A 13,590-nucleotide genomic window follows, 5' to 3' on the forward strand; every position below is an offset into this window, starting at 1 on the left:
GTTTGAAAGAGAGAAATGGATAGAAAGGACTAGTTTGGCAGAAAGCAAGAGCTGAAAAAAATAATTACAGTCTCACTGTCATGGCAAGCGGGACACACGCTGTTTATGTAAGCTGGAAAATGAGGCTTTGAATGCAGTAATCAGCGTGTGGCTGGATATCTGCCTGCTCTGAAAAGCCCAGCCCTGATGCGCGGGACAGTCTCTCCAAAAGCGATCAGAGCTATTTGGTGTGCCATCATCTCCCAGTAACCAGAACTAATGGTCTATTGTTGGCAGGGAGCAATATGAATATTCATTGACAATGAGCGAGTGATAATAAGACACAGTAAAACGCAGCGACAGGCTGAGGGCTGACAGAGGACGATCTCAGCTGCGGTTTCGCACATCTATCACTGACTTAATCAGCCATGTACCTCTGAGGAAGCTCAGATGATGGAAGGATTTCACTGTAGAGGACACAATAGAAACGCCAGTTAGGCTATTGTACAGCTACTTCCCCAAAATACTCATGCAGAAATGATTTCAGTTTGAACACATTATAAAAGACCAAATGAAGTGACTGAGCGATGCAAGAATGAGAGGAATAAACCAAAAAAAGTCAATCAAATCACTGCAGGAAAACATAGCATTCCCTGCTGCCAAATGCATGTGTTTGTGTGAGCTTTTCACAGCAATAAAGGATAAATGGAGGATCCGGCAATGCTGCGAGGGATGGATGGCTGATGAAATGCCCCTATTTAATGAGGAAAAGCACCAGATCAAACCAACAAACTTGTTTTGTTTGTCACACGCTTGGTATACTGAAACTAACAGCAAGCTCAGTCAAAAATATTTGAACATTTGCAATTTAACAAAAACTCAGAACATCACTTATTAGCTTCATAAACACTTTTAATATCTGATTCTTAATACGTTTCAACAATGTTTAACTTTGCAATACAGATATTTGGTCTTTTCATCTGAACTCAGCTGAAATTATATTAGCTTCTCATAAATACTAATTAATCATAATTAATTAAAAGCTTGTTAGCACAATCGCACCCAGGAGTTGTGAACGTGGGTGTGAAGAATTCTGAAATATATCAGCTCTCTTTGATTTCGCTCGTCTTCACGGAAGATGTGCTGCGTTCGTGCTTCAATGTTTTAAACAAGTGATAAAACAGAAAGTAGAAATCATTAACTGATTCGAACTCAGAAAGCCATCAAAGAGGACTATTAACTGTTTATTATCTGATCAATACAAGTGAGAGTGTAGCATTTCAAATGATTTTCTATTGGAACAGATGAAACGGAGTCTCATTATCGAATAAGCCAGAGCGGGACTTCTGATTTCCGATGAAATGGTGTTAATGTGTCAAAGCGCTACATGCAATACTTCATAAGAACAAGCTGCTAAATCAATGCTTTCTCAATATTATTTGTATGCAAATAGTGGTTTATATGCATTTTACAAAACCTCATCATGTACGAATGCTACTGAATCCTTTGATTTGATGTTTTGATTGAGACTTGGTGTTGTTTTCTCTTGTTTTTTTTTTACTGCCATATCATGGATGAGTGTATTTTTCTTTCCTTCGATCAAGGACTCAGTCGAGCTGAAATAGTTCTGTCTGTGAGTGACAGACACTTCCAAATTAGTCCCCCACACTTGAGATGGAGGATACAGCTTTATCAGTGCAGACACTATAGTGACTCTGAACGTGGTTAATTTCATTGCCAGCCAACTCGAGGGACCAGGACATCTGTATGGTAACAGAATGATGTTTGACAGATGCTGGTTAAATGGTTTGCAGCTGTGTCTATTCATATATACAAAAATGAATGCGTGTAATTTATTATGAACAAGATGACCCTGGCTACACTAGATATGTAAAGGCAGAGTTAATCTGAGCACTCTCAGGAGATGTAGACTCCCACTTGGGTGCTATGGGTTATCATCGGGATTGCCAAAATGATTAGCATCCAAAGGAACACTTTTTTTTCCCAGCAGAAGTCCAGGCTGGGGAAGGAAACAACATCTTTGCTCTTGAAACAGATGCTACATCTGTCTGGCTCCGTTTCTAGCGCCTCATGAGCTCACCAACAGGCTAACACCCCCATTTGTGATCAGATTACCTTCTAATTTATATGTTTATATTAAGATTCTGCAGTTTATGCAACTTCAGTGTCAGGTTTAATATATTGTGTTATTACGCTGAGTAAGTTCTCACTTTCCAAGTACCATCTGTCAAGAAATAAAGGAGAATATCTAACTTTCAATGTGACTTATTCAACAGAATCATTTGCCAAATACTTTATCTTCTGTCAGCTATAAGTAAAGACATGTTTATTTCTAGCACTTGCTATAATACAGACTGTGTCAAAGCAGCTTCACAGAGATAATCAGGAAATAGCTGAATCAATGATGAAAACCCAATCAGTGACACAGTCAAGCTATTACAGAATGATTGCAACTTAAATCTCTCAAACTAGCCTCTCAAACTTCAATGCCCTCTTTGTATGTGTTTGCTGATGGTACCAGAGGATCATTGCCATCATAGTAGCAAAATGGTCACAATTTAAAAAAAGGGAGAATATGAATGAAAGGCATTTTCAGATGAGAAAATTGTAGCATTATTGAAATGATCACACTGACATGAGTACTCCCCCTATAAAGTAAAAAAAACAGGGTTTTCTCCAGTCACCAGTGTTGAAATACAGACACAGTTTACCTCATCACTGTATCCAGAGAAATATACAGTGTATATATATATATATATATATATATATATATATATATATATATATATATATATATATATATATACATACATACATACATATATATATAATATGCTGATTATATGCTTTTTATAATAATACAGTAATATAGCGAGTACTGATCTCTAGTAATAATTATTTCTCCTTAGCAACTATTAATCTCTATCAAATCCCATATGACTTGATCTTAGACACTAGATAATACAGATACTAATGTATTGCATCCTTTCTGGTATAGACAGAGTACGCTACATATATAGATGTCATGTTAATGAGACCTTTACTATATCATACTACTGTAAAGCACATGTGCATGTTACACCAAATATTTTTTTCCCACACAGTTGCCGCCAACGGCAGAAACCAGATGGTAGGCTAAGACAAGCCTAGCAGAGCTGTCAGCTGTGAGCAGCGAGCTAGCAAGCAAAGGGAACTGCCATATGATTTTGAAGCACAGAGACCCTACGGATCTACCACATCCAGCTGCCGCTGCTTCACACTGCTAATTAGATTAGTTGTGCAGACACTAATACAGCACTTCGGGCCAAGAAACTTGAACAAGCTGTCTGTTCACAGCCAACAAACCTCTGACTTTCCAGGACAAGAGTCGGATGGTAACCCTGGGTGGGGAAGGCTCCCAGTAAACAACTGGTGACAGATTTTTGCATGGTCAGGCAGATTTCTGAGTTAGCGATCAGTTCTGACCCTCAGCCGCAGGCATGAAGGCCATCTGGAGAGGGAGTTACATTAGCATGGGTGGAGATATACTTCCTGATCTGTCACTCTGCATTAGACTACTGTCTTTAGTGCCCCGAACCAGAGGAGGTTAATCAAAGGGTTTTGTAAAAAATGCTTGATTCAGGAAGATTGTAATCTCTGCTAGAATTCGTATTGCTTTAGTTTAGTTCCCATTGCTGCTTGGTCTGGTTTCAAATGTTCAGTCACAACCAGGCTGTTTTTACAGGCAAATCACAGAAATGCTCTAACTATGCAACTACAAGCAATTCTAAATAAATAAATTAATTAATTAATTAATTAATTAATCTCTTATACATTATGGGCCCTATTTTAACGATCTAAACGCAAAGTGTAAAGCGCACGGCACAGGTGCACTCAGGGCGTGTCCAAATCCCCTTTTGCTATTTAAAAACGGTTGGCACGCCCGGGCGCATGGTCTAAACGGGTTGTCCCTATTCTCTTAATGAGTAATGGGTGTTTTTTGGGCGTAACATGCAATAAACCAATCAGAGTCACATCTTCCATTCCCTTTAAGAGCCAGTTGCGCTCGTGCCATGCTGGATTTGCTATTTACACGGCGGAATTTGGCGGAATTTCGTCTCCGAGATGAAACGGAGCTGCTCGTGTGCGAGCAAATAGATAGCCTAATTCTGATACATGTGATGACTATCCATTATGACATGTAGGCATTTTTATATTTAATTAGCCTACAAAAAATTCTTATGCATTGCAATCCTTTAATTTTTAATATTTGCCATGTTTGTGTGCTGCTGTGCACCCTGTGTTTAATAAGCAGCGTGTACGCGCGCTGTGGACCCGCCTATACTAACACGCTCTTTAAATAACGAATAAAATATTGCGCCAGACTTTAGACCAGGTTTGAGTTGGTCTATGGCGCAGTCTATTTTCAGCTCCTTAAAATAGCAATGCGCCTGAACACACCTCTTTTTTAGATCAGCACGCCCATGGGCGCACAAATGGGCACAAATGCATTTGCTAATTAAAACGACGTGGCGCTGGACGGGAAAATGCAAATGGCGCTGGACTGAAACTAGCAAACATACTTGCGCTACGCCTTGCGTCGGGTGTATGATAGGGCCCTATACATTTATGCATTAAGCAGACGCTTTTATCCAAAAGCCATTTTTCTCAGTAAATATATTTCTAAAGGTGCTGTTGACATGAATTTTTCACCAGATGTTGGTAACAACCCAAGTAACCCAAACATACAAAGAAAACAATACAAATAAGTTCAGAAATTAAGTTCTGTATAATAAAATGGATTGACCCAGGGAAAAAAGTATTGAACACGCTTACTGAAATTTATTTAATACTTCGTACAAAAGCCTTTGTTGGTAATGACAGCTTCAACACGCCTCATGTATGGAGAAACTAGTCACATGCATTGCTCATATGTGATTTTGGCACATTCTTCCACACAAACAGTCTTCAAATCTTGAAGGTTCCATGGGCCTCTTCTATGAACTCTAATCTTTAGTTCTTTCCATAGATTGGATTCAAGTCAGGTGATTGGCTGGGCCATTCTAGCAGCTTTACTTTCTTTCTTAAAAACCAATTGAGAGTTTCCTTTGCTGTGTTTGGGATCATTGTGTCCACCCTTGTTTCATCGTCATCATCCTGGTAGATGGCAGTAGATTTTTATCAAGAATGTCTCAGTACATTTTTCCATTCATCCTTCCTTCAATGATATGAATTTTGCCAGTGCTACACCATGATGTTTTGGGGTGATGTGCAGTGCCATTTGACCTCTGAACATGGTGTGTATTATGGCATCCAAAGAGTACAATTTTGTCTCATCTGACCAGATTATATTCTCCCAGTATTTCACAAGCTTGTCTAAATGTGGTGCAGCAAACATTAAACAAGCTTCAACATGCTTTTTCTTCAGCGAAAGAGCCTTGCGTGGTAAGCGTGTATACAGTCCACAGTGGTTGAGTGCATTACTTATTGCACTTATTATTTTCTTTGAAAAAAAATTTCATGCTAATTCCAGGTCTTTCTGAAGCTCTCCATAAGTGATCCTTGGGTCTTGGACAAGTATTCTGATAATTCTTTTCACTCCTCTGTCAGAAATCTTGCGAGGAGCACCTCGTCGTGGCCAGTTTATGGTGAAATTATGTTCTTTCCACTTCTGGATTATGGCCCCGACAGTGCTCCCTGGAACATTCAGAAGTATAGAAATCCTTCTGTAAATAATGGCATCAGTATGTTTTGCAACAATAAGGTTGCGAAGGTCTTGAGAAAGCTCTTTGCTTTTATCCATCATGAAATGTCTCTTGTGTGACACAGTCATGAGACACCTTTTTATAGGCCATCAGTTGGGACTGAACCAGCGAATATTAATTTCCACTGACAAGGGGCAGAATTGCTCTCTAATTACTGATAGATTTCAGCTGGTGTCTTGGCTTTCCATGCCTTTTTGCACCTCCCTTTCTTCACACGTTTAATACTTTTTCCCTGTGTCATTCTACTTTATTACACAGAACTTAATTTCTGAGCTTATTTGTCTTGTTTTCTTTGTATGTATGGAATACTTGGATTGTTACCAACATCTGGTGAAAATTTCAAGTCAACAGCACCTCTAGAAATATAAAGTTACTGAGAAAAATGGTGATGTCTTCAATACTTATTTTACACATATATATATATGGACATTAAAGAGCATTAATTAGCGCAAAAAATAAATACAAACAAATAAACAAATAAACAAATAAATAAATAAATAAATAAATAAATAAATAAATAAATAAATAAATAAATATATATAAAATAAATAAATAAATAAATAAATAAATAAATAAATAAATAAATAAATAAATATATATACATAAACATTAGGTGCTTATATATATATATATATATATATATATATATATATATTAATAGCCAGAAAGAGCGAGAATGTAAAAATCCAAGGGGGTTAGTACTTTTTACAGGCACTGTAAGTATTAATAGCATATGAAGGCCCAAGTATGTCATTTTGATTTTGCTAGCTGGGAGAGCGACGGCTCCTGGGGCGGAGGCACGTGGCAGAGAGCAGAATCAGGGATGCTGGGAGCTGGATGTCACAGCACAGACCGTGTTGTTCCCAAACACACCAGCCACCCCCAGCGCTAATGCAGCTTGATGGCTCGAATGCCAGGAAAAGGTTACACTCACAGTTTAAGGCACACCAGCATTGCACTGCAAATGCTCAGCCAGGCATGTGTGCCGGATGAGACAGATGTACAAGTCAGCATGCAGAAAGTGTCAACCACCACAGCGTGAGAGAACGGCAGAAATATGTACTGTACAGAAAGAGGAAAGAGGAAAGGACTCCATGTGTGAAATGCTTAACTCCTACACTGCTACATTGTGTTTATGAACCCAGGAAGCAGAAAAGAACAACTTGAAGTGGATCTAACCACCTACATTGTGGTGAGGAAGTATAAAGATACATCATAAAAGTCATCGAGATGCAGGATGCGTTCAGATAAAGTTCAAGAGCAATGAAAATGAGGGAACATATGTATGCAATTTACAAGGCAGGCTTCCTGAGTGTTTATTTTAAAGGAAGAGCGAGTTTGTTGATCCTGGGATACGTTTGCATGTGCCATCCGAAAGGACATAACGGATAAAGCACAGACATCAGGGCCGTGACAGATGGAATGCAATATTGATGCTGCCTGTTAAGGAGTCCTGGGGTTTGATCATGCTGCTGTGTGATGGAGGAACATGGAAGATCATTTTACACGTCAGGAATCAGTTCCTCACGTATCATAATAAGGCAACTTTTTAATATATCTTTTTACTTTTTAAATATCTTGCATTTAAAGACTGATTTACAGAGATCACACAATCCTCATCAATAGTGAAATTAAACACATTTTAGGCTTAATATTAAGAAATGTGCATTGTGCACAAGTTGTACTCCAAAGAAAGTTTAATTATAATTTTATATCAGTAAGTCTCAAGCGACAAGTTAGTAAATGTAGTATGAAATAAATGTATTTTGAATACATTAGTTGTTTACTAGGTTAAACAACTATATAGCACAAAACTGCAGAACCTTGCTAAACATCCTTGTTTCTCTATGCACATGGAAATTTGGCTGATCCTTGACACTATCCTGATGATGCAGCATTTCATGTTTTTTTTAATGTTAAAAAATAATGTAGCAAATTAGAATAATTTAACGATTTTCAGCTTAAAAGTAATCAAATTGCTAAAAGTAATTAAATCAGGAGTTTTTCAATAACTAAAGAATATGTGAAAGCAATTACATTTTGAGCAAATGATAAATAACTGTCTGTCTTACATTAGTTGACATGATTAGATTCAATAGAATTTTTTAAGTAACACAACTGTTTTTTATTTACTTTAATTTATTAAGTTACACACTAATACAACAGATTTAATTTAAACAAAATTAAATGATGATATTAGTCACATCATATAATAAAATACATTTATTGCTAGTAATTTAAAGCCATATGTCAAGTTATTATTACTACCTGCTTTTTAAAAATTGTTTATCTTATTTATTTTTCATTTTTCTGTATTTTTAAAAGAATCATTTTAATTACAGTTGTAAAACATCTGTTACTTGTATTCTTGTACTATCTATTAGGTAAAACACACACACACACTCACACAAATATACTGTAAACACTCATATCCTGACTGGAGATTCTGGGTCTTTAACTGCACCTCTAAACAGCAAGAAATGAATAAGAGACATCTTCTCATGGTGTCTTTATAAGCTAGTGCTCGTATGGGAAATTGTTCAGCATCTGAAATGTATGATGTATATTAGGCTTTTATGTGTCTGCCTCTGGAAAACATTTCCCCCATCTGTGGACAGGGGTGCAAAAATGGCTGCACATTGTTAACATCTTCTGCACTTACAGTGTATTTAATGAAGGACTGGGTTACTAACGTGCATAAATTTGCATGAGTATGTTAACGCACCTCTGTTTTAGGGAACTCTGAGTATGTGAACTCCACTGTGGGGACAGCAAGTTGACTGGAGAAAAAGCTCGAATCTCCAGGTGTCTGCAGTGAGCTGACATTCGGACCAGGACAACCACCTCCTCTGCTGCAGCTCATCGAATGTCTCTAAAAGAAAAACACATGTGCGTCATGACAATTTGTGAGATTATACACCAATCTACAATGCAATCTTATCACACTATAGTTATTCTGGTCAAGGCTATCCTTCTCTCTAGTGAACAGAATAACTAAATTAGACTTTCTACAATAATTAATCTTAACAGATTAATATAGTAATGATATGTGGGGAATGCATTTAAGTAAGGAGCGTTTATTAATATTTTCTCACTATGAGAGATACGTTGAGAGATGAATACGAAAAATCAATAACGAAAAGGTTTTTTATGTGGAATATGAGTTGAGGGTGTTTAAGTATTTCTAATATGTGATGTTCATGAAATATTTGCATTATTGCTTTCTAAATATGCTTTTTATTGAATGCCTGCAGGATTGTCCTTGTTTTCAAGAAAATTAATTTCTTTCCATTTAGAGTTCATTAAAGTTTGAATAATTTGTAGCTTCTCTCCACACAATAATAATATGCTTTTAATTTGCCTTTAATTTTTTATTTTAATATGCTCTAATTTGTAGCTGCATATAATGCACATCACTAAACCCTTGCCTAAACCCTGAACTGCTATTGATTTCTCTTTGAGTGGTGGTTTAGGATTAATCTGTTTTTGTTGAAACTGGCCCTCGGCTATTTAATATCCTAAAGGTATAACTGCATTGATCAAAAAACTGCTGCTAAATGAACAGATTCTGTTCTGCTGTACAGCAACTGACATGAGCCATAATATATATTACTGTTTGTCAACATACAGAAATACATGCACAGCTACTGTACGTAAACCTCAAACAAGTGCAAATGATGACTGGCAGGGCCAAAATCAATGTAAATCTATACAAACATTGTTTGAAAGCATAATGCAAGAAAAAAATACAGATTGCTGTTACAATCAACTGTAACCAACAGCAGTAATCAGAGTAATTCATATCAGACAGGCCCAAAAAAACAAAGATAACAGCTGCAGCTGGACTCAAGGCCTGGTTTACTTCCTTTTCTGTTCCACACTGTAGACTAAAATAAAACTAAACTAAACAAATATGTGTGTTTGTGTGTGTGTATGTTTCCCTCTCCTGTAACTTTTTTTTTTCTGAAAGAAAGAGGCCAGACTTCTCAGGTTCTGGGTGCAGAAGTGAGAAGTGATTTTTCAAAGACTTAGGGAACATTTCTGATTAATCTTTAAATACAAAAATGGAAGATGCCTAAAATATTAATAAATATTTAAAATAAAAATTAATAACATTTGATTAATAAATGTATGCATGTACTTTATTAATTTCTAAAACAAGAAATATTTATTTGGAGAAAATATTTATAAGTAAATGGATGTTGTTTAAATCTGTCTAAAGTCTGGTTTAAAAAAAAAAGGATATGTATAACTGTTATCCAAAGGAGTTGTTTCTTCTTTTAAAAGTTTTACAGAATTGAGTTTATTCAGTAATATTATTATTATTATTTTTCAAACTGTTACCAATTTTTAGACAAAACATTTTAATGCACTACTAATATTTTATGCAGCACTGTCTCATTTTTCCCTGGGCCAATTAGTACAGGCATTGGTGTTCATTCATGTTTACACACATTCGGTGAGTTACTGTATTGTGCTGATTGACTTTCCCCATTTCCCCATCCAAAAACAAACAAACAGAAATATACTCACAATAAAGAAAGGAATTAAAAGAAACAATATACTGAAGCAATCAAATAACATAACTATTACTCAAAAAAAAAAAAAAAAAAAAAATAGTATAATAGTTCTCTGTATAATGTAGGGAATACATTGTTCAAATATGTTTTATGTTTTATTGTATTTTATTTGATTTGTTTTATCTTATATATATCTCATGTTAATGTGGTTAATTTGTCTGACTAAGCAAAACTGTTTTTTTTTATTTATTAATGATTTGGGCCACCGGAAATGAAAAGTAGGGGAGGGGGCACATAATAAACTGCATTATCAGCTTGCATCATTAATATTAATTATGTAACATGATGATTTGCAAAACAGTCTTATATGCCCCAGAGAGACATTATAAGACATATTCTCCCTTGTGGGTCTATTTTTGCACTGTGCATGGATTACTGTAACATTCGGTGCTTCATTCTGAAAAAAGTGGACTCCTTCATCTTCATAGGCAGCAAAAGCCATTAAAGTCAAAATTAGCCACAAATTCCTGAGGTAAAATGTGACAGCAGAAACAGCTTGGGAGCGGCAAGAAAGAGGGAGAATAGGTAATTTCTGCACAGCAATTCTTTTTCCCCATGGGGAGAATCAATATTTAATTTCTCTGTCTGCAATGATAACGAGATGGCAAAATCATTGTTTATATATTTGAGCTTGAATAGACCTGTGGGTAGTGAGGAGAGAGAGGGAGTTGCACTGGCAGACAACCACAGCAAATGAAGCTGCTCGTCCATTCAGCTGACGGGAAGCAAACAGCATTGCCTGCTAAAGACCATTAGCAAATGAGCAGGCTTTAACCACGCCATTGTGATCACTGCGATCCAGTGACTGACAACTTCCACAATCTAAACACAAACCACCCACACATAATCACAGGCAGCCAAAGGAAAGGTGCACAACAGTTTGGGAAGGATGATCAGTGGCATAAACAGCGTCTCTTTAACTACAGGCACCTGTCCTGGGGGCTGAATTAGTTGAATTTGTTGTATGTGTATGTCAGTGTCACATGACCCTTCAGAAATCATTCTAATATAGTGATTTATAATCAATGTTGAAAACAGTTGTGCTGCTTAATATTTTTTGGGACCTGCGATACTTTTTTCTGGATTCTTTGATGAATAAAATGTTAAAAAGAACAGTGTTTATTAAAAATAGGAAACCAATATTAGAAATTGCAATAATATTTCACAATATTACTGTTTTTATTTTCTATCAAATAAATACTGCCTTGATGAGCATAAGAGACTCCATTAACAAACATTAATCTTACTGAACAACAGTGTATATGTAAATGGATGGATGAATGGATGGATCGGGGAAAAATGACTAATGTATGTACGTTGCTGTCGATTATGAGTGGATAAATTAACTAGTGCATGTGTCAAAATGTGTTTTATGAGAGATTGTTGTATAAAACTGACAAGGGCCAAAGTTGTTAAAGAAATAGTTGAAGAAACATCCAGAATGGCCAGATCCTTTCCTGAATGCTTGCCACTGTTCGCTGTACACCATTATTTCAGTCTAGCTGTGTGCGCTAAAACTGCTTTGGAATGAATGGGAAAATCACTGCATACAGTAAGAGGTACCTGAGATAATTCATCAATTCACAGCTGCAAAACGACTATTTGTATTTGACAAAAACAAGCCATCAAACTAAAATTTCTTACAGCACAAAGATGGGGGAGAAGGGCCGGCAAATCTGCGAACAAAACTGTTATCTCGTTCTGAATGCGCTGGAGACGGAGAATGACCTTGCATTGTGGAGATAATTTATTCTCAGAGAAGGTGACCTTTGAAAATTACATTTGCAGAGGAGTGGAATTGGAACCACTGATACATTTATAAAAAGAAGAGAAAAAATGGATGAATAAGACTGAGATCATTTAAAAAAACAACAAGAAGGGTGTTTCTGTATAATGTGAGAGGTCTGCCATCACCGTACAGATGGTGGTGCACTGGAGCCTTTTAAAATGAGAGGACAAATAAAGCTTCTTTTTTTTGCCTAATGCATCCATTTAAAATGAAAGAGTAATATGGAAATCATTTGAAAGTGTCTCCAGTGGCAGTTGCATATGAAAAAGACCTTTCGAAATGTGATGCTACGATGCTCAATGAAAAAGTTTTTCCTGTTTTATGGCAACTAGTTATTAGACAGAAATTGACATGACTGCATTCTGAATGAAACCTAGTAATTAACAGCTTTTAGCGTCTGCTCTGTTTTCGTGCCCATCATTCATTCCTCTAAGTGACCCTTTTTTAAACATCCATTTATCTAGTACCGAAAGAGCTCGAATGTTTGCTCATAAAATATTTGTTTAATTAAACACCTGGATACACGTGGCAAAACTTCGAACTTAAGCTGCTAGCAGAGCGGCTTAGGTTCCCGATGAAAAACAAGTTCCCGGGATAAACAAGTGTAGTGCGAGTAGAGAGAGGGTGCTAATTTGTTGCCTGTTGGCCAGTGAGAGGCTATTGATTGGGAACTAATTGATTGCCAGCTGAAGTGATAAACCATGTGCTTGTGCAGACAGCATCACTAATACAGGAAGGGACCGTCTGAAATCACATTGTGGCTTCTAGTGTGGGAGCAGAGCCCGGCCGTTCCGCACATGCTACGATGATGAATGATCTCCAACATATGTGATCAGGCCCTGTGCTGTACTCTTTATTCAATTGATGAGATCTCTGTGCGGTTAAGCACAGATCTAAGATGGTTAATGCAAGGAAATGATTTAATCTAATGCTAGGCACTGCAGTGTTTCAAATGCAATGCATTTGGCTGGAAAATGGTCCACAAACTGCTACAAAACTCATTATAGAAGTAAAACGTCATTTTTTTGATTAGTCATGATTGCAGTGAATGTAAGCAAGCAAATCTCAGTGAATGCATGACTGATGTAACACAATGTAAGCGGTATTTACTACAGAAGTCATTTTATTTCATTTCATTCTGCGAGGAAAAAAAAACAAACAGTTTAATGACTACATTTTAGTGTTTAGTGCTTGCAACTTATATAAGAGACCAACAGGGCATGAGCTCTTTTTTATTACTGTGAAATGGGCATTGGATTGTGAAGTTAGACATAAAAGTGAAATTCTTACATGAAATTTTATGTTTCTGCCAGTGGTGAGTGAGGAATCACAGTTGTGCTCCCAAACTACTAAAAAGCTCTCAAAAACCTCCCCAAAAAACAATAAGGAATACAAAACAAAATGTTCAGCTTGTCAACTACTGTGAACTACTGTATTTCTGAGTAATATTCCTCAGAGTTATTATTAGTTTATCACA

At 36.6% G+C, this 13,590-nt stretch overlaps 1 protein-coding gene across 5 annotated transcripts in view; it reads right to left on the bottom strand.

Annotated features, from left to right (window-relative positions):
* The window catches only part of LOC109078415 (inactive N-acetylated-alpha-linked acidic dipeptidase-like protein 2), a 241,726-nt gene that overhangs the window by 40,348 nt on the left and 187,788 nt on the right, over positions 1–13,590 (bottom strand). For all 5 annotated transcript variants that reach the window (XM_042734434.1, XM_042734433.1, XM_042734432.1 and 2 more), the window contains one exon: positions 8,470–8,616. In XM_042734434.1, the coding sequence (XP_042590368.1) occupies positions 8,470–8,616 (147 nt within the window). The remainder of the gene's footprint in view (positions 1–8,469; positions 8,617–13,590) is intronic.

This window comes from Cyprinus carpio, chromosome B11 (assembly GCF_018340385.1).
Source record: "Cyprinus carpio isolate SPL01 chromosome B11, ASM1834038v1, whole genome shotgun sequence".
Taxonomy (NCBI): Eukaryota; Metazoa; Chordata; class Actinopteri; order Cypriniformes; family Cyprinidae; genus Cyprinus; species Cyprinus carpio.